At 36.9% G+C, this 22,171-nt stretch overlaps 1 protein-coding gene across 1 annotated transcript in view; it reads right to left on the reverse strand.

Moving 5' to 3' along the window:
• Positions 1 to 22,171, reverse strand: part of TMEM209 (transmembrane protein 209) — a 40,949-nt gene extending 18,778 nt beyond the window's left edge. The window contains exons 1-8 of the mRNA XM_007982908.3: positions 22,058 to 22,171; positions 20,653 to 20,789; positions 20,467 to 20,525; positions 19,113 to 19,244; positions 18,429 to 18,670; positions 9,456 to 9,657; positions 2,049 to 2,224; positions 1,055 to 1,126 (exon numbers count right to left, since the gene is read on the reverse strand). Coding sequence (XP_007981099.3) covers positions 1,055 to 1,126; positions 2,049 to 2,224; positions 9,456 to 9,657; positions 18,429 to 18,670; positions 19,113 to 19,244; positions 20,467 to 20,525; positions 20,653 to 20,789; positions 22,058 to 22,060 — 1,023 coding nt within the window. The 5' untranslated portion in view covers positions 22,061 to 22,171. The remainder of the gene's footprint in view (positions 1 to 1,054; positions 1,127 to 2,048; positions 2,225 to 9,455; positions 9,658 to 18,428; positions 18,671 to 19,112; positions 19,245 to 20,466; positions 20,526 to 20,652; positions 20,790 to 22,057) is intronic.

The raw sequence follows: 22,171 nt of genomic DNA on the forward strand, positions 1-22,171 counted from the left end.
TAAGTAGCTAATATTCCGTCTGACTAAGACTTCATATTTTAAACATGTTAGCATTTTTAGACTAGCCTATAACAGAAACTACAACAAACTCCAGTTCCAGGAGATGATTTCACTCATTTATTCTTCCAACATTTACTATATGCATCTTAATTTGCCAGCCACTCTTTGGCCGTAATGAAATCATCTAACATGTCCTAGAGAGGTCTAGGCCCCACCCTTATAAATTCTAATTGAGTAGGTCTAAGATTGGGTTCAGGAATTATCTGTAAAATGCCATCCAGGTTTCTGGTTCAAGAAAGTAGGCTACCATTTTTTGCCCCTCTATTTTGATACCCTATTTAAATAACAGTAAAAGGATAAAAAATGAGCACAAGTGATTTCAAAATAGTTCTAGAAGATGCAGAGTGGACGGATGAGTGTTGAAGGATGAAACAACAGAAGTAGCAGCCCCTTCAGAAGCTAAGTGGAGCTCCATACAATGGAAGGAGAAGTTCATATGCCTAATAGAACCCAGGACACACAGGTACTAGACAAGGTGGGAGGAAGATGTGGAGTTGGAAATAGGGAACTAACACTCTGTATATGGAAAAGCTGGCCCAAGATTAGAGGGTTCTTCTCTAGAAAAACAGAAATCACAATCTACTTGGAAACAGCTTCAAGCATACATTGTCTTATCTAACTCTTTAAGTTGTCTGAGGGCAAGGGCCTCATTTTTGTTTCCGCTCACAATTCTAGGTACATAAAAGGCTCCAACAGAAAAGCTCTTTGGAAAATAAAATTGAGAACTGGAAACGGGAGGAACTTAATAACTAAACATATTATTCCTTTATCTTCTCAAAACCTATCAATTCACTCAATATGGAGGAAGAAAAAATCTCATGAAAATAAATACCATACAGTAACAGTCATGTTTATCCTTACATATGTACCATTTATACTGTACCTTTATAACTGTAATATTCTAATTTATAATGAACTCTAAATGATATTCCAATAACATGCTTTGCATATTAAGAGGCACTAATATTGTCCAAAAAGTAATGTCATAACTTACATTTCTAAATTTAGCTGTCCATGAATCCATATGATCAAGGAGTTGTCTATTCATAGCCACTCTTGCCCAAACCTATAAAAATTTATGTTTAAAATGAACAATCAGTGAGGAAAAATCTTGCTAGAAATCATCATTCTTTTTCCCATCCTAAAAATATTTAATGAACTTAGAAAAAAAAAAAGTCCCAAACATCAATATTCATCTAATTTTCAGTAATTTTCTTATTACTCACTTATAAATGCTGTTCACACACAGATTTATCTTTGAAAGTTCCTTACATTGGTATGTGTAAAGAACATTTTTTTCTTGCTTTTTTTTTTGAGATGGAATCTCGATCTGTTGCCCAGGCTGGAGTTCAGTGACGCAATCTTGGCTCACTGCAACCTCTGCCTCCCAGGTTCAAGCGATCCTCCTGCCTCAGCCTACTCACTAGCTGGCACTACAGGTGCATGCCACCATGCCGGGCTAATTTTTGTATTTTCAGTAGAGACAGAGTTTCACCATGTTGGCCAAACGGTCTCTATCTCCTGACCTCGTGATCCACCCGCCTTGGACTCCCAAAGTGCTGGGATTACAGGCGTGAGCCACCACACCCAGCCCATTTTTCTTGCTTTTAAGAACAAAATAAAAATTCCATATTTGGTATTAAAGTGATGAAATTACTGACAAATGTTCTAATCCAAATATATTTTAAAAGCAAGACTTCTGTATGTGTTAAGTACAATTACATACCTGAGAGCCTTTTTATAATCAATGTAAAAATATGTTTCAGGCAGGGCACTAAGGTGAACTGTGTGTCATAAAAGGTATGATATAATTTAGTTTTTAGTTTTAGGTACACAAAGTAAGACAGGAGCTTTCCCACTGCTTAATGTGTGCCAGATTTATTTCTGTCCAACAGAATGGAATATTTCAGAAAATATGTTCCAGAAGTAGAACACTTTCTAGCAATGCATAAATCATAAATATTAAGTCACTTTTATTTTCCACTTACCTCTTCTGCAGCTTGTTTAGAGCTGAGATCAGCTTCATCTTTGTTAGCACACGGGGCCTGAGACCTACAGGCAAGCTGATACTGAAACTTCTTTAAAGTTTGTGCATAATCCCCCATAGAACGACTGTAGTTCCAGAAAGTAGGACTGCTGGAAGGAGAGGTAGAATCTGGGCTCCCTAGAATTAATTGTGAAGATAAACAGTATCAGTGTGTTGTAGCAATTCTGACATCTAGAGTTAACACTTGTATCTAGGCAATGGCAATCCAGGAATCAGAAGACCAACCCTCAAGGAGATTCTCTTCTCCCTAACATAATTTTCTCTTTAGAGAACACAGTTGGCTTGTGATTAACAATTTAAAACAGTATTTTCTAAGCTGTATAACTTTAGAGTCATAAGAACAATAAGCAGTCAAAAGGAATCTGTCTAGTTTTGTTGAAAAATTAAGCTCATTTCATTCTCTAAGACTTTTAAATCATTTAGTAAGAAACAGACAAATTTCTTTAGGAAATAAATAGGGTAAGCAAGTTCTTTGTTTGAAGTTTCTAGAAGTTCCTTCCGAATGGGATAACTATAGCCTCCTACTAAAAGATTACTCTCCTGGTAACAGGCTAAATGTATTTGCCCCTGTACTTTACTGATTTATTTAACAGCCTGTGGTAATTCCTGAGTTGTATTAAAAGACTATCTGATGGTTATCCTTTTAAATTTATAAATTTACTTTTAAGGAATATAAAAAAAAGTTATATTTAGGAGTGTACTCCTACAGAGGCCTCTGAACCAGGATACTCATCACACTTCTGGGTTATAGTTTCTGTCTGTTTTCCCAAATAGAACTGAGTTCCTTGAAAGCAGGGAGCATTTTTTTCCCCCTAGCATCTAGCATAGTGCCTAAATAAATAAGCAAGTTTTCAACAACAATTATATGGTATTTATAAAGGGCTTATATTTTCAGAGTTTAACCGATATAAAAAATATCAATTGGTACTTTATACCCTCAAACAAAACTCATAAATAGAAACAAGTTTTTTTTTTTTTTTAATCTTAGCAGAATTCTGAAAGGAATGACTGGAAAATAATAAAACTCATTTTCCTTATGTTTACAGGCACAAAGAATTAGAAATCGTCAAAGGGATATGCAGCAATATTTCAATTCATCAAAATTTTGAAGGTTAGCTAGTAGGAGCGTTGGTGAATGTCGTATGTTTCATCCTGGCATAAAAAGCTACATACAGTAAAGAAACATCACACTTTGTATGAAATAATGGCAAAACTGACTTTCGGAATGAATTAATGTTAAGAAAAGCAGTTGCCAACCAACACAAATGATTTAATAAATAGAGAACAGAAATGGAAAGAAACATGGTCATAACAGAGCATAAAGTTATCCTATTTTGATTAATCACTGCGATTATTAACTTTAAGAAACATAAGCTTTCTATGAAAAAACCTGTATTTGAGAAAAATTTCATTGAAGATTGGCTTTAGACAATGAATAGAAATAGGAAGTTCTAGTACCTCTGGGCATTAGTCAAAGCAAAGAAAAAATGTACATAGCAAGTAATGACAAAATAGGGCCTTTCCATGATGCATACCACCATCACCACAATAACACACAATCTACAGCTGGAGAACCTCAAAAAACTGAGAGTCAAAGCACATGGAGATTTGGAAATCTGGCAACACAGCAAACCAGACAACCTAAAACCTCTCCCACCATAAATATCTAAAAACATTTATTAAATAAAATACGTTTTTTAGGCTGGTGCGCGGTGGCTCACGCCTGTAATCCCAGCACTTTGGGAGGCAAAGGTGGGCAGATCACTTGAGGTCAGGAGTTCGAGACAAGCCTGGCCAACATGGTGAAACCACATCTCTACTACAAATACAAAAATTAGCCAGGTGTGGTGGCGCATGACTGTAATCCCAGCTACTTAGGAGGCTAAGGCAGAATTGCTTGAACCCAGGAAGCAGGGGTTTCAGTGAGCCGAGATCACCCCATTGCACATCAGCCTGAGCAACAGAGCTAGACTCCATCTTAAAAACAAAAAAAACCTCAATCTCAAAAACAAAAAAAAAATTATTAAAATGAATAATGGAGCTTGCAAAAAAGTAAGGCTATGAATAGCCAATGGTTAAAAATGAAAAGAGAATTAAAAATCAAAATAGCCTGTAAGAGGATGCTGTGGCTGCTCTAAAGAATTTTGTAGGCCTTGAGAAATCTATTCGCTTGGAATTCATTGCCCAAGTGGGAAATGGAGATAAGGATTTGGGCCCATAAGAGGTAGAGAGTTGAGCTGACACCTTTCTCCTACCCCTAGTCCCTGCTGCTGGTAGAGGACCAGGAATCTCAAAGGGCCACATTCTGAGTAGATAAGAAAAAAATCTGTTCAATGGGACCAGGAGATAATGAAAGCTTGTCTGTCATAGGTTGTTGGGAGATTTAAAAAAAAAAAAGGAAAAGCACTCCGAGATTTAAAAATCATAGATACATCTTCACATGGGTTTAGAGTGCCCATTTATATTACCTGTGAGGTCCAGGAATCTCCAAGCTTAGAAATTACTTAAATTAGCTCAAGGTCAATAATACTCCTAAAGCACCTGACAGAGGCAAATACAAAACAGCTAGGAAGAGACAAAGCTTCCATCCAGCCAAGATAAACTTACCAGAAACAAACAGAAATTACATCAAATACAAGGAAACAAGCCTCCAGGCATAACAACTAACAAGACAAAAATGGTCAGTATTTAACCTCCAAGAACTTTAGATAATTGAACTATTAGACAAATAACTTTTAAAAAGTGTGTTTAAGCAACTGAGACAGAAAAAGGAACTGAAAACATAAGAATAAAAAATATTCTACAAAAACCTGGCATATTTGAAAAGAACCAAATAAAACTATAAAATGAAAACAAGTGGCTGAAATTTAAAAACTCAATGAATTAGTTAAATAACAGTTTAGACATTACTAAGGAGCGAGCTGATGAGTCCACAGTGACTAAACCAAAAAAGTTGGGGTGGGGGTAAAACAGAATGCTCTTCTTTAGAGAAGAATGCCCAACTATGAAATGTAGAAATAAATAATTAGAAAATCTCCACTTTAGCCGGGCGTGGTGGCTCACACCTGTAATCCCAGCACTTTGGGAGGCCAAGGCGGGAGGATCACGAGGTCGGGAGATCGAGACGATCCTGGTTAACATGGTGAAACCCTGTCTCTACTAAAAATTCAAAAAATTAGCCGGGCGTGGTGGCGGGTGCCTGTAGTCCCAGCTACTTGGGAGGCTGAGGCAGGAGAATGGTGTGAACCTGGGAGGCGAAGCTTGCAGTGAGCCGAGGTCACGCCACTGCACTCCAGCCTGGGCGACACAGCAAGACTCCGTCTCAAAAAAAAAAAAAAAAAGAAAGAAAGAAAGAAAATCTCCACTTTATAATCATCACTTTATCAAGGGCAAGGATCATCAATACATGCTAAAATCACTGGGTAAAACGCTATGACAGAAACAGGACATAAAGGGAAAATCATGAAGAAATCCAGTTGCTATCACCTTAACCAAGTGATCCAATTTTATTACACGTCACCGACAAAGAGACAAAGCAGCATCATGCATCTCCTGATGTCATACACTGAAAAGGACATGCCACCACCTATGTTGTATTCTTGCCAGAAAATAATATTTAAACGGAATCTAACAGTAACAAAATGATGAAACAAATCTGTATTTTCAAAACAATAGCCTGGTGTCTTCAAAATGTAAATGTCATAAAAGAAAAAAGAAAAGAAAACAAAAAACCCCCACAAAACCCAAACTATCCAAATGGTTTAGATTTAAGGGGACAACAGAAGCACAAGTAAATGCAGTATGTGATACCTGATTGGATCCTGCATCAGTAAAAGAAAAAAAAAAGCACTATAAGGGTCAGTATTAGGTCAACTGAGGAAATGTGAATATGAACACTTGTAGTATTTTAAGCATGACAATCATATTGTAGTTATTTGGTTTTTTCCTTTGAGACGGAGTCTCGCTCTGTCACCCAAGCTGGAGTGCAGTGGTAAGATCTTGGTTCACTGCAACCTCTGCCTCTCGGGTTCAAGCGATTCTCCTGCCCCAGCCTCCAGAGTGGCTGGGATTACAGGCTCGCGTCACCAAGCCCGGCTAATTTTTTAGTAGAGGTGGGGTTTCATCACGTTGGTCAGGCTGGTCTGATCATGAGGTTCCTGACCTCGTGGTCCACCTGCTTCGGCCTCCCACAGTGCTGGGATTACAAGTGTGAGCCGCTGCGCCCAGCTCACATTGTAGTTATAAAGGAAAACGTCTTGTTCTTAGGAGATGCATGTGAAATACTCAGGGATGAAGTGGCAGGATGCCTGCAACTTCCTTTCAAATGATTCAGCAAGAAAATGTGCATGAGAGAGAATATGAGGGCTGGTTTTTTACTACTGGAGAAAGTTACAAATATGAAAAGTGAGGAGGACAGAATAAACTGTATAGCTGCACTGGAATTGGAAATAACATTATAAACTCATGGTTTTTTAAAAACATAGACAGAATAATACATATAAATGTGTGTGTGTACATGTATCTGTGTATGTGTCTATACAAATATTTCCTAGAGGACCTGGAGTAATGATACCTCAATAACAATAGTGTGCCCAGTGCCCAGATATTAATTTCTAAGTATCGTTCTCCATTAAAAGGAATCAGGGCTCTTAGAGAAACAGACTGACTCTGGAGCTAGCCAGGGACAACACAAAATGAGCCTGACATTTTGTGGTGCTAGAAAGGTGGTAGCGGTGGGGGGATTAGCTCAAAGAATGATGGTATCATGTCAAAAGAACAGAGAAGTCAGCTTACAGAGCATCCCACTAGCCTAATCTGGGACAATCTCATCATCAACATAAGTGATATGATTAGGGAGAAGAAACCTTTATCTTACAGAATACCAAGAAATAAATGTAAGAGGTGGCTACACAATAACGTAAATGTACTTACCACCACTTAATTAAACACTTAAAATTGCTAATATTGGGCTAGGCACGGTGGCTCATAGCTGTAATTCCCAGCACTTTGGAGGCTGAGGCAGGCAGATCACCTGAGGTCAGGAGATGGAGACCATCCTGGCCAACATGGTGAAACCCCGTCTCTACTAAAAATAGAAAAATTAGCCAGGCATGGTGGCAGATGCCTGTAATCCCAGCTACTTGGGAAGCTGAGGCAGGAGAATCGCTTGAACCTGGGAGGCAGAGGTTGCAGTAAGCTGAGATCTACCACTGCACTCGCCTGGGCGACAGAGCAAGACTCCATCTCAAAAAAAAAAAAAAAAAAAAAAAAAAAGGTTAATATTGTAAATTTTATGTATACTGTATTAGTTTAAAAAAAAAAGAAAAATGTTAAAGGAATAAATAAACATAGGAGAAATGATGAAATTGGAAAGGTCCATGACAACCAACATAGTAATAATTTTGAAAATAATCTTAAAAGGATGTTAGAACTAGTAAGTCAAAGTTTGATGGGGTCAGGCACAGTGGCTTACGCCTGTAATCCCAGCATTTTTGGAGGCCAAAATGGGTGGGTTGTGTGAGCTCAGGAGTTTGAGACCAGCCTGGGCAACATGGCAAAACCCTGTCTCTACTAAAAACACAAAAATTCGCATGGCATGGTGGCATGCATCTGTAGTCCCAGCTACTCAGAAGGATGAGGTGGGAGAGGCACCTGAGCCCTGAATTCAAGGCTGCAGTGAGCCAAGATTGTATCACTGCAATACAGTGAGACCTATTCTCAAAAAAAAAAAAAAAAAAAAGTTTGATGGGGACCAAATATTTATGTAGTTTTAGATAAGTAGCTTCCCACAAAATACTTATTAATCATTTATTAATTTGCACAAAATACTTAATTTTCGAAAACCTATGGGCACAGAAGGGCTAACAGAATAGGGATAGAGATAGATATACCAGACAGATACTAACCAAAAAGAAATTAATATAGATGTGTCAATGTCAGACAAAATAGACTTTAAGGCAAAAAGCCTAAGAGATAAAGATAAAAGGCATAATTCACCAGAATGATATTCACAATTCTGAATTTACATGCATTTAACATAATCTCGTATGTATATTTAGCAAATCTGACAGAATTGTGAGAAAACACTTAATGGAAGACAATCAATGGGAGCTTTTGGCATACTTTCTTAACAACCAATAGATCAGGCAGATAAAAATTAGTAAGATAAAGAATTTAAGAATACCATCAAGAAGTGTGACAGTGAACAAATATAGAGGCCCAAATTTAGACTCTGCACTCTGTTCAACATAGCAAAGCCATTTACAGAAAAATGAGCACATAGTAGACCTAAAAGCAAGTCTCAAACGAACAAACACAAAATTGATAGGTACAGATCAGATTCTCTAAGCACAGTAAAATTAACTTAGGAGGAAAAAAAGGTAACCAAGCCTTTTCAGGCTTGCAAATTAAAAGCAACACCAATAACACTTCCAAACAATAATAATATTACTTCTAAATAGCTCCTACTGTGTCAAAGAATAAAAGTGAAGTCAGAAAATACCTAGGTATTACAAAGATGTGCCAGGGATACATAGGTTCTTTGTATTATACTCTGTATTAAAGTTTCAGTAGACTCAAAATATTTCAAATTTTTTTTAAAACGCATGTATCAAAAATAAGAAGATAATACTGACTGGTTTCTGTAACATCTGTGGCACTTTCAGGCAAAATGAAATTAAAAATCACTGGTGAGACTTCAAGCAACACAAAAAGCCATGGTCCAATAACCGGCTTCCTTAGTAGCACCTAATATGCTTTCCATGAAAGTTCCTGACAGGGAAAAATCATTACTCAGTTCAATAACCTAATTTGGTTTCAAATAATTGACTCTGTAATAATCAAATCCACCCCAAACAGATTAAGATCTGCTAACACTCTTTCCCAAGGTAAACTATAGGCTTTCAGGAAATACTAAAACGCAAGTTTTAAAATGTTCTGAAAAACAGCAGCGCTTCTCAAGTGAATACATGCTCTCTCTTTCAGCCTGCTCTGCCACACCAACCTTCCAAAGGACTACCTGAAAAGAGACAGCTATAATTTGAGTAAGTTTACTATGCACTGCTTCAAAACATTGTTTTGTAGCCTCAACTTTAAATGGAAATTGTAACTTACATTATACAAAAAAGCTTTCAATCTTAGTGTAGGTTCAAGATTTCCTAGTTTAGCTATATTTCACTTCTTAAATTGTGAACTTAATTCTAACTGCATAAAATTATGTTACATATAAAGTAAAAAAAAGTGCTAACAAAGTATGTTAGTATGGATATTAAAATAATAAAAATAATAGGTTAAGGATTAAGTGACACCAAAAATAGGTATAGTAGATATAAAGAAAACATATATGTACCCAGCTTAACCCTATGCTGTTTCTCTTCTTCACTTCTAAGAAAAGTATCCAAAGTCCGTAGGTCGGTCATGTAGTCTTCTTTGTCAGTAGGTGAGTTGTAGACGGTAGGTGAAGAACGGTAGCGAGATCTCAATCCACTGCTCTCTACTGGTCCAACAGTGGTAGGGTATGAAGAAGGAGGAGAGGGGCTAAAGCTTGCCAACTATACAAAATAAAAGATCTTTACGTTATTTTTCTTTAATTGAAATTCATTTTGTTTTGGTTTTTAACTTAAGTAAAACATCTGGTAGAATGGCAAAAATCCACAACACTGACAACATCAAATGCTGATGAGGTTGTGGAACAACAGAATCTCTCATTCTTTGCTGGTGGGAATGCAAAATGATACAGCCACTTTGAAACCCAGTTTGGCAGTTTCTTTCAAAAGTAAATATTCTCTTACCATACGATCTAGTAATTGTGCTCTTTAGTATTACCCAAGGAGTTGAAAACTTACATCCACATACAAACCTGTACGTTTATGGCAGCCTTATAATAGCCAAAACTTGGAAGCAACCAAGATGCCCTTCAGTAGGTGAATGAGTAAATAAACTGGCAAAATTAGGTAATGGAGTATTACTCAGCACTAAAAAGAAGTGAGCTATCGCTGGGCACGGTGGCTCAAACCTGTAATCCCAGCACTTTGGGAGGCTGAGGCGGGAGGATCATCTGAGGTCAGGAGTTTGAGACCAGCCTGACCAACATGGAGAAACCCTGTCTCTACTGAAAATACAAAATCATCCGGGCGTGGTGGCTCATGCCTGTAATCCCAGTTACTCGGGAGTCTGACGCAAGAGAATCGCTTGAACCTGGGAGGTGGAAGTTGTAGCGAGCTGAGATCACGCCATTGCACTCCAGCCTGGACAACAAAAGCAAAACTCCGTCTCAAAAAAAAAAAAAAAGTGAGCTATCCAGCTACGAAAAGACATACAGGAATCTTAAAATGCATATTGTTAAGTGAAAGAAGCCAATCCGAAAAGCTACACAGGTATGAGTCTAAGTACATGACACTCTAGAAAAGGCAAAACTATGGCAGCAATAATAAAAAAAAAACAGTGGTTAACAGGAATTGGGAGGAAAAGAAGAATGAATAAGTGGTACAGATTTTTTATTCTGTATGATACTATAATTGTGAACATATCATTACACATTTGTCCAAACCCATAGAACGTACAATACCAAGAGTGAACCCTAATGTAACCTATGCACTTAGGATGATAATGATGTATCAATGCAGGTTCATCAGCTGTAAGAAAGATACCACTGTGAGGGCGTATACTAATCATCGGGGAGGCTACGCGTGTTAGGACAGGCGATGTACATGAGATCTCTTGACTTTGCTGTGAACCCAAAACTGCTCTAAAAAATAAAGTCCATCGAAAAAAAAAAAAAAAAGTAACTCAAGGAGCCTAGGAGTTAGAAGCTACAGTGAGCCATCACCGTGCCGCTGCATTCCAGCCTGGGTGATAGAGCAAGACCCTGTCTCTTAAAAAAAGAAGTAACACATGCATATTTTTAAAAATAGAAAGTATAAATAAAATAACATCTGTAACTTTGCCACCCAGAGATAATATAATCCTTTTTCATATTTTATGTATTTTAAAATCTCTAAAATATACACAGCTTTATCAATGTTATGATGAAGATAGCTGTACATAAATCTTTGAATTTCTGATGGCTTCCTTTAACAGATTCCTAAAACGGAAATTATTTGGTGAAAGCATATTAACAGTTACTTGATATACAAGAATTTTAAAAACTGGACATTTAATTTGCATTTCCCTATATTTATGATGTTAAACACTTAAAAAATACAATTACTGGTCACCTGGATTACTTATTTAAATGTTTACTCAAGTACATTTACAATTTTTTTCTATTGGGGTCTTATGATCACTTTATATTAGCTTGCAGTAAGTTAAAGATTAATCAGTCTTGTAATTGTTTAATGCTGTTTGAAAATAAAAATGTTAATCCTCTTCCACACAGATTTCTTTTATTTTTAAAATTAACATATTACATCCTTATATACACTATATCTGGGCTATTATTGCATTAATTGGCCTATTTTTGCCTAGAGGCCATAATATTTCACTTATTACATTTTAATGTCTATGGGGAAGTATCCTGTTACTCAAAATTTTCTTGGCTCATTTGTTTTTCTATATTAACTTTAAAATCAATGAGTAACTTGCATAAATCTATTTTTAAAAAATGGTAGACTGGGACTAATTAGAATTGCATACACCTTATACATTAGCATGTAGGGAGAAAATCTTTATAACAATATATTTTTATCCAAGAACATTTTCTCTCTCTTCATCTAGCATCTCTTGTATTTCTTGGCAATATTTTGGCCCCACTTCTAAAGCTCAATCTTGGGATCTTATGTTTTTTAATCAATTATGAAAGGAATTTGGAAACCCCTATAGATCTAACTAAAAAATGCTGGCATATATATAACTGTTAGCTATTGATTTTCGATATTTACCGTGTATCCAGCCACTCAACCAAAGTTTATAATATTAAAATGAGTGTTTTTAGGAAACAGCCTTTCAAACTTTACGTTTTAAATGAACTCCTGAATATAATGTATTAATAGATTTCTTGCATTGCTAGGATAAACTTTACCTGGTTATCAATTATTCCTTAAAAGTTATTTTGAAAAGAAAGAAAAAAGTTGTTAATTTCTGTGAATTCAAACCATTATTTAGTTTACAACTTTACATTGTCCTATTTATTTTTAAGTTTTTTTGGTTTGTTTTTTACAGATCCCAAGGGGAACTATTTTGTGCTTTAAGTTTTGTTACATTCTATAAAGTAAAACAGGTAGTGGTGTTCTCATCTTTTCTGTATTCGGTAATAATTCATATTGAATACCAAGTATTAGGCAATCATATATGTCAGGCAATGTGCTAATTATGCTTAATATATACATTGTCTTATTTTATCTTTTCAATAACAGGTACACATGCTTACTATATTCGCCTTATGATTTTACATAACTTGCTGAAGATCATATCAGGATTTCAATCCTGTTTTCTAACTCAAGTTGATGTTAACATGTTGTTTTACTGGATCAGAATTAGCTGTTCATACCCCAGCAAAATATTAATAACTTTTAGAAGATGGGTAAAAGATACACAGGAGTTCACTATATTAAAACTGGTCTCTTCACTTTCGTGAGTTTGAGATTTTCCATAATAAAAAGCCTATAAAGTAACTGTTTCTTCAAAGTTTAAAAGAACTCAATAATAAAACTTAAGGGCCCTACAGTCTTCTGGGGATGTATGTGATGTATCGTTTTAAAATTTTCTCTCTCATTTTGGTTTTCTACTTCTTAGCCAATTTTTGGCTTTTTTTTTTTTTTCCAAGAAAAGTAATGTATTTCATTAACTTTTCTAAGTTATTAGTTTGGCTCAACAGACACTGATGTAGCACCTATATTCCATATACTGGGCTAAGGAAACAAAGATGAATAAAAACACATAATCCTGTGCTCAAGAGGGTTACAGTCTAGAGGGAAAAAAGTGAACATTATTATAGACTGAATGTGTCTTCCCCAAATTCGTATGTTGGAGCCCTAACCCCCAATGTGGCTGTTTTTGAAGTAAGGGGGTCATCAGCCTAAGTGAGGTCATTGGAGTGGGGCCTTGTTCTGACAGGCTCAGTGTCCTTACACGAAGAGATACCAGAAAGGGCATGGGAGGGCAAAGTGGCTGTCTGTAAACCACAAAGAGCCCTCACCAGAAGCCAAACTGGCAGGGACCTTGATCTCAGACTTCTAGCATTCAGAACTATGAGAAAATAATTTCTGTCAGGCCACAAAGCCTGTGGCATTTTTTAATGGCAGCCCAAACAGACTAATACAGGCAACTATTTAAAAATACTATGCTTTGTTTGATATATCATTACGCAAATATTCTAAGGTGGGAATGTAAGTAGCTACAAACCATGGTATGGGCCAGGTGTGGTGGCTCATGCCTCTAATCCCAGCACTTTGGGAGGCTGTGGCAGGAAGACTGCTTGAGTCGAGACGTTTGAGACCAACCCAGGCAACATAGCAAGACTCCATCTCTACCAAAACAAACACCATAGAGTGTTTCCTCAAAAAATTAAAAATAGATATATAAACTCTACTTCTTCATATATAACCCAAAGAACTGAAAGCAGGGACTCAAACAGATAAGCTGTACAGCCATGTACACTGCAGTATTCACTCTTCACAAAAGCCAAAAGGTAGAAGCCATCAACATATGAGTGGATAAACAAAATGTGGTGTATACATACAATAGAGTATTATTCAGCCTTAAAAAGGAAGGGAATTATAACACATGCTACAACATGGATGAACCCTGAGGACATTACGCTAGTGAATAAGCCAGTTAAAGGACAAATACTGTATGATTCCACTTACATGATGTACTTAGAGTATCAAATTCAGAGAGACAGAATAGTAGTTGCCAGAGACTTAGGGGGTGGAAAAAGAGAGTTAACTGTTTTCAATGGGCATACTGTTTCAGTGGGGAGATGAAAAGTTCTAGAGACGATGATGGTGACAGCTGCACAATTTGAATGCGTTTAACGCTACTGAACTATGCACTTAAAAATGTTATGTTTTATCACCATTAAACAAACAAAGGATGATGTTAAGCGTGTTTTCAGCAGAGAGAATAACTTAAAAGATGAGTAACAACACAGAGACATGAAACGTTATGGTAATAGCTATTCTCTGCTCTTACCATAAAATGTAAAAATATTCATTTTGGTTTCAACTTCTCTGTATCCTTTTCTAAATCTTCCATTTCAATTTCCCCTTAAGTCTATGTCTTATTTGCCCTGCTGATTTGACAGATTTGTCTATTTTATGGGATTTCCCATGCACACAGAAAAAAGCTCTTAGATAATAATTCATTAGCATTTGCTTTTATCATTTTAAAAATAGCTTTATTGAGATATAAATTTACATACCACACAATTCACTCACGTAAAGTGCACAACTCAATGTGTTTTAGTATATTCACAGGATTATACAGACATCACAATCAATTTCAGAACATTCTATTCCTTCCTCCCACTAAAAAAGAACTGATCAGATATCAATCTCCTTTTCTCCTTCCTTTCCACCCCAACTTTAGATAACCACTAATCTTCCTGTCTTTATAGATTTGTCCACTCTGAACATTTCATATAACTATAATCATATAATATGTGGTCTTTTGTGAATGGCTTCTTTCATTAGCATAGTGTTTTCAGGACTCATCCACATTGTACCATATATCTATCATTTTTTCTGTATCCTCCTTGTTATAATTTTGTAATTTTGACCTGAATTCTTACTACATCTATTTTTATTTTTTAAAACAAAAATGGGCAGGGCGAGGTGGCTCATGCCTGTAATCCCAGCACTTTGGGAGGCCGAGGTGGGTGGATCACTCGAGGTCAAGAGCTGGAGATCAGCCTGGCCAACATGGTGAAACCCCATCTCTACTGAAAATAAAAATATTAGCTGGGCATGCTGGCGGGTGCCTGTAATCACAGTTACTCAGGAGGCTAAGGCAGGAGAATCGCTTGAACCCAGGAGATGGAGGCTGCAGTGAGCCGAGGTCGGGTGATAAGAGTGAAACTCTGTCTCAAAAAAACCTCCCCAAAAAACAAAAATAAAAACATTTAAGGTTAAGAATTTACCACTGCATATAGCTTTTACTATATCCATAAGTTCTGATACTGAAGCATTCTTGTTTTTCTAATTTTAATTTAATCTAATAATTTGGTGAGTATTTTAAAATATTTTAGTGGTATTTTTCAAACCTTTATTTTTAATTTCTAGTTTTCTTTTTGTTTTGGTCAGAAAATACAACATGTTCAATTCCATGACCATCTCAAATAGAACGGGACAATATTCAATAGTGTTCTTATGGAGGTTTTCTTATTAAATTTTATTGCTCCAATCTTTTGTGTCCTTATTTGTTGCCTACTTTATCAGACATTGATAATGCTAAAGTCTTCCAATACAATCGTGTCTACTGATTCAGGGATTGGGACTGTAACTATTTCATCTTACGTATTATTTCTTCCATCAACTTAAAATGACCTTTTGTCTCATATAATTCTTACTCCTCTGAAGTTATACATTGTTAATACTACCACTTTATGTTTTCGTGATATGCCTTTGTCACCTTTACTTTCTTTTTTTTGAGACGGAGTCTTGCTCTGTCGCCCAGGTTGGAATGCAGTGGCACGATCTCGGCTCACTGCAAGCTCTGCCTCCAGGGTTCACGCCATTCTCCTGCCTCAGCCTCCCAAGTAGCTCGGACTACGGGCGATCACCACCATGCCCAGCTAATTTTTTGTATTTTGTTTAGTAGAGACGGGGTTTCACCGCGTTAGCCAGGATGGTCTCGATCTCCTGACCTTGTGATCTGCCTGCCTCAGCCTCCCAAACTGCTGGGATTACAGGCGTAAGCCACCGCGCCCAGCCGTCACCTTTACTTTCTTTTGATATTTTCCTGATACATCTTTTAAGATTTTAAAAAAAGAAAGATTACTAAGGTTAAAAAAAACTCAATTCATTATTTTTTCCCTCTAATTTATAAATATAAAGATATACAAGGCAAAAGAAATGACTAGAAAAGAGTAGGTACAAAGGGAGGTACAAAAGAAAAAAACTATTTCTTCAAAATAATTTCTTTTTAAAATTAAAAATTAATATAAAAATTTAAAAATTAAAATAAAAAATTAAAAAATTATTTCTTTAAAAAATTATTTCTTTAAAAATAAAAATTATACTTGATATTTTGGTGTTGTCACTTCTTTTGTACAAATAGAACATAAGCTTGATTTATCTGTTTTTGAAGCAAAAATGCAATAGTATTTGACATTTTTTGTTCTAACAGTCCACAATGAAACTGCTACACACAACACTAGAAACATAGCAAGTGAACAGAATCACCCAGAAGACTCTAATACGCAAAATCACAGGTAATACAAAGAAGGCTCCAAGTCAATTAAAGGTAAAAATAATTTATGATATTGGGACAACTAATTATCAATTTTAGCATAAAATAAAAATGAGTAAAATTATCATCTTATACTATAGTGGGGGGGAATCAATTCTGAAAGCGAGAAAATTTCTAAACTTAAAAACAGCAAACCACAAGGAGATAAACAGATAAGACTATTAAACATTTAAAGTTTCTGTATATACATATATTTTATGCTCTATAATTAAACAGCAACCCAAGAAAAAATATCAGATTATACAGACCCAAAAGACAAGTGAGTAAAGAACGAGAACTTCCTGATTTAGCTATGTGGTTTTGAAAGAAATCTTTGTTAAAAGTTACAATAGACTATCGTCATGTTTCGTTTCTTTTCTTTTTTTTTGAGACGGAGTCTTGCTCTGTCGCCCAGGCTAGAGTGCAGTGGCCCAATCTCGGCTCACTGCAAGCTCCACCTCCTGGGTTCAGGCCATTCTCCTGCCTCAGCCTCCCGAGTAGCTGGGACTACAGGCACCTGCCACCATGCCCGGCTAATTTTTTGTATTTTTTAGTAGAGACAGGGTTTCACTGTGTTAGCCAGGATGGTCTCGATCTCCTAACCTCGTGATCCACCCGCCTCGGCCTCCCAAAGTGCTGGGATTACAGGCGTGAGCTACCACGCGCAGCCTGTCATGTTTCTTATTAGCAGAGATTCATTTTTTTAAAAAAATTAACTTGATGGTCAAGAGTGAGGTAAAACAAATTCTCTTCTACATTTCTGTGACAATGTAAATTGGTATAATTCTTTTGGATAAACACTCCCATCCCAAATTTATCAAGAATTTTATGTACAAGGCTATTTAGTACACATTAAAAAGTTTTTTAAAATGAAAATGACTTAAATATTCAAGAGTAAATTATGGTATATCCATTAGATGAGTATTAAATAGCCATTAAACAGATTATTTTTGTGTGGCTGGACTATAATAATTTTCCTTCTATTTTACTTTTCCAATTTTCTATAAGGATCATTTAGTATCATCTTGTGAAAAATTATTTTTAAAAGTCGCATTTACCTATGAGTTATGAATTTTCACTACATATATACTTTTTCATAAAAATTTAACTTGTACAAAGTTTTCAAAATTCTATTACCTGCCAAAATTAATTTTAATATTGGATAACCAGTAGTATGGAATTTCGTTACAAAGAAATATGTAAATGGATAAGGGCAGACAGTGTGTCGGTTTCATCTCCAGAGACTCCTCTTTTAACTAGCAGCTATAGAGATGTCAGTCCAACACAGTAGTGACAGCATCTGAAATGACCACTCTTCTTTCAATGCCCCTCTTATATTAATAGTTTTATGCTTCAGGAAGGAGTCAAAATTTCAATTTGTCAATCCAGTTTCTATCAATCCTAAAAATTAGAACAAAATTTCACATTACTGTGGGAGTGGGAATGAAGGTTCCCACTATTCCATGGAAAGTGTCCATACTCAAGAATCATCTGTACTCATAGGGAAAAAAAAAAAACCCAACTATGTGACAATCCCAGTTTTTAGCTTAGAAGACACTCCAACATGATAAAACACACTAAAACTTTAAAAGGATATACAAAGGCCTCACATGAAGAAGAAAGAGGGAAAACATGAGTAAAAGCAACCAAAGTAAAAAATCATGGTTTCAACTTGTTTTAAAGACTTCCGAAAGATCGTAGATGGTGAACCTAAGTTTGTTATCTCTGCAAATGCTATTTTTTTCTGTTTAAGATGCTGTGTTTGAGATACTGTGTTTTTTTTTAAACCAGATATTCTTGGTTTTTAAATGGGTGTTCTGGGCAAGTCAAGTCTCAGTTTGCTCATTGATAAAATAAGTTTTGACTCATTAGATGATTTTTAATATACCTCCCAATTCTAAAATAATGTGACTAGACAAGAGAAGAGAGTCATTACCTTATTATAACCACTGACAGGCGAGTAGGTCACTCCGGGGCTATAAGAACCACTGCCACCTGAGGACAGACCTTGCAGCTGAGGACTGTAACCAGTCATACAGCTGGTGGTGAACTTGGGACTGGTACTGGGTGAACGAGATGGGCTATAACTCAACACACTCTGACCCTGAATTGAAGGGGAAGGTGGAGCGGGAGGGATTTGTGTTGCTGCCAGATCATGTGGAGGAGTAGTCTGTACAACTAGAAGGAAAAAAAAAAAGCAACATATGTGTATTTACATACAAATAAAATTATATGAAAATATATTTAAGCAACTAAGTCTTTTTCTTCAGGGAAAAAAGTTAACAGAGTCACTTGGTTGTTGAATCACAGAATGTATTATTACCAAAGGACACAAATTAGGTGTTTACCATTTCCAGAGTGCAAAATTAGAAACTGGTTTCAACTCCGCAAGTCAATCATTTAATTTTAATTGCACCTGAACAATGGAACAAACTTGCATGAAATAGTTGACTGTATATAAGAAGGAATGATAATCATTGGTCATAAGACAATTTATTGTATCCTGCTTAAGATAGCTGATGTCCCTTCCAGCTCTAAGTCTATGAAATGGGAAAATTAAATTGAGAAAGATTTATTGTCAACCTTTTCCCCACCTTTGCAAGAGATGTAAAACACTCACCAGCTGTTTTCAACCCTAAAAGCGTTTGCTGTCCAGGACTAACAACCAGACTTGTTGGTGCCACAGTATATTTGAAATATCTCCAAAAATCAAATAAGGCATTAAGGCTGAAGAGAGATGCAAGAGCAAGCTCTGGAAGAGAACAATTTTTTTTTTTTTAAATAAAGGGGGGGTGAGGAGGGCATTTATTGGAGAACACAAAAATCTTCTAAGCAAACTAACTAAAATTACCTTCTTATTCTTACCTTCTTATTCCTCATAAAAACTATAATTTAATGAATGTCTGTTATCTGTAGGGCAGCTGGGCATGGTGGTTCATGTCCATAATCTCAGCACTTTGGGAGGCTGAGGCAAGTGGATCACCTGAGGTCGGGAGTTCAAGACCAGCGTGGCCAACACAGTGAAACCCCATCTCTACTAAAAATATAAAAATTAGCCAGATGTGGTGGCGCACACCTGTGGTCTCAGCTACTTGGGAGGTTGAGGCAGGAGAATTGCTTGAACCTGGGAGGTGGAGGTTACAGTGAGCTGAGATCCTGCCACTGTACTCCAGCCTGGGTGATGAAGCAAGACTCCTTCTCAAAAAAAAAAAATAAATAAATAAATGAATAAATAAGTGTAGGTCATTTACTAGTGAGTTTCAAAATAGTACTAATCCTAGCAACCCTGTACAGTAAATATTTTCACCTTCATTTTAAATATAAACCAACACTCATTCAGAAGCCAAGTGACTCTTACAAGAGTATAGAGTGAGTTAGTGAAGCCATGATTCTAACTGAGGTCTGCTGATCGCAAATCCCTTGCTCTCCCAACATGGTACACTATCTCCCTGCGAAAGACTTTAGATTAATGTGTATAGACTATGAAATTTATTTTAACATCCATAAAGACTCTTTATACCCAAGGACTATGGAAGAGCAGACAAGAAGAGAGGAAAGAATGTGAAAACTGAGGAAGGCATCAATGGAGCAGAAATCTGGGCTGGTCTTGAAAGGTAAAAAGGTAGAGATGCAGAAAGGGCATTTCAGGAGAGTAACAAAAACAAATCTCACTAACCTCTAAACTTATTTTTCTTCACAGAACTCATAATTACCTGAAGTGTTGTTTATTAATTTGATTGTCTAAGAGAATGTTCCTTTCATAATAGCAGGGTTTTACCTTGCTCCCTTTCTGCTGTATTCTCAGTTTTTACAACCCAGCAGGCAGGCAAATATTTGTTGAATAAGGAAATGCATACTAAGCTGAATTAAACCTAAAAGCAGTTTTTCATTGGTAAATGTATACTAAGCTGATTTAAACCTGAAAGCAGTTTTTCATTGGTAAATGTAAGTTACAGTGAAAATTAATTACTTACCAATATACCAGAGGGGCCAGTATGTCACATTGTAATATGAACTAATCAATTTTCCAGTCCTGAAAAAAAATTAGAAAGGCTTTCCAATGAACTTAAAAACACCAAAAATCAAAAACAAACACAAAAACCTGTGGAACCAGTCACCAGCTTCTTAAATTTTCACTTTTTTTGGGCTGCTTCACTTACATTTCAGTATATATCATTCCAGCCATAGATACATTTAGGAGTCCCCAGGCTAAGACCACTTTTCTAGCCTCTGTTTCTTTTCTCATCTTGATGGTTCTGTCAATAAGGGAAGCACTAGGGTGTGCCTCCCCCTGCATCTATGAAAAAAACAAAAAGCACAGGAATTAACCAAAAGAAACTATTGCTCCATTTAAAAACCAAATTTTGCATCCCTTACAAAGGTAACTGAAACTACATATACCTTCTCTCATCTTTAAAATGTTTTACCAAAACTTTTTCCATTTTAGTATCAGTATATAGAAAGGGAACCCAAAATTATACATAACTTCATTGGCATCACAGTGTAATCAACAGAGAAGTGGCTGGCTATTTATTTATTTATTTATTTAGAGACAGAGTCTTGCTGTCTCCCAGGCTAGAGTGCAGTGGTGTGATCTCGGCTCACTGCAACCTCCACCTCCCGGGTTCAAGCAATTCTCCTGCCTCAGACTCGCCAGTAGCTTGGATTACAGGCGCCCACCATCGTGCCCGGCTGAGTTTTGTATTTTTAGTAGAGATGGGGTTTCGACATCTTGGCCAGGCTGGTCTCGAACTCCTGACCTTGAGATCCATCGGCCTTGGCCTCCCGAAGTGTTGGGATTGCAGGCGTGAGCCACCGCGCCCAGCCGTGGCTGGTTATTTAAGAACAATTTAATACTTTCAATACATAAAAATGTGTTATTTCGTAATTTAAGGATTGATGATTACGTCTGGAAACACTTTGTATTTTGTCTTTGGGGTATGTTACAAGGACTAGGCAGAAGACTAATTTCAGAAACTCAAAATATCAAGTTTTGGGAGGCTATATTCCATATCTCCTCTAAGTCATAAGGACTCTTTCACATCCTCATGCAGACGCCATTACTATCTAAACAACTCTGCATTTAGACGGCTGTACTCCAGGGCTCTCCCTTTTGTGTGTGGATAAAGGATAAGGATTTAAGTTTTAGAAGGGCACGTACTCATGATGGGGTGGTGAGGGGAGTAAGAGGGAGACAGGGGAAAACGTGCATTGTTTTGGTCCACATTTGGGATTTATAATTCCTTTCTTCAGCTAGGCTCAACTCTTACAGACAGTGCAAAATTTGTTCCAGCGACAAGGAGTTGTATCCCACAGGGCACAGAGCAACAGCCTTCGCGCCACTCGGCCCCCGCGTCCCAATTTCCCAGTCCAGAGCTTCCCTCCCCGGCTCCTCGGCACGAACTTCAGCGACTCTATTGCTTCTTTCTTCCCTTCCCCTAGAGAGGCGGGACGCCTAGTCACATCCCCCCTTGGCTAAACCCCGAACAGATCAGCAGGCGCGGAACTCCCACAACCCGCGTGGATTCCAAAACAGGAAGCACAAACATGACCCCGAAAACGCACCATGTCCTCTGGCCGGAAAACGCAGACTCCCGCCACTCTCTCCGGGCATGCGCGAAGCCAAGGGCAAGAGGGAGGCGACCAGCAGGCGGCTCTAAAGTTACCGGAAGAACTGGG

Source organism: Chlorocebus sabaeus, chromosome 21, assembly GCF_047675955.1.
Source record: "Chlorocebus sabaeus isolate Y175 chromosome 21, mChlSab1.0.hap1, whole genome shotgun sequence".
Lineage (NCBI taxonomy): Eukaryota > Metazoa > Chordata > Mammalia > Primates > Cercopithecidae > Chlorocebus > Chlorocebus sabaeus.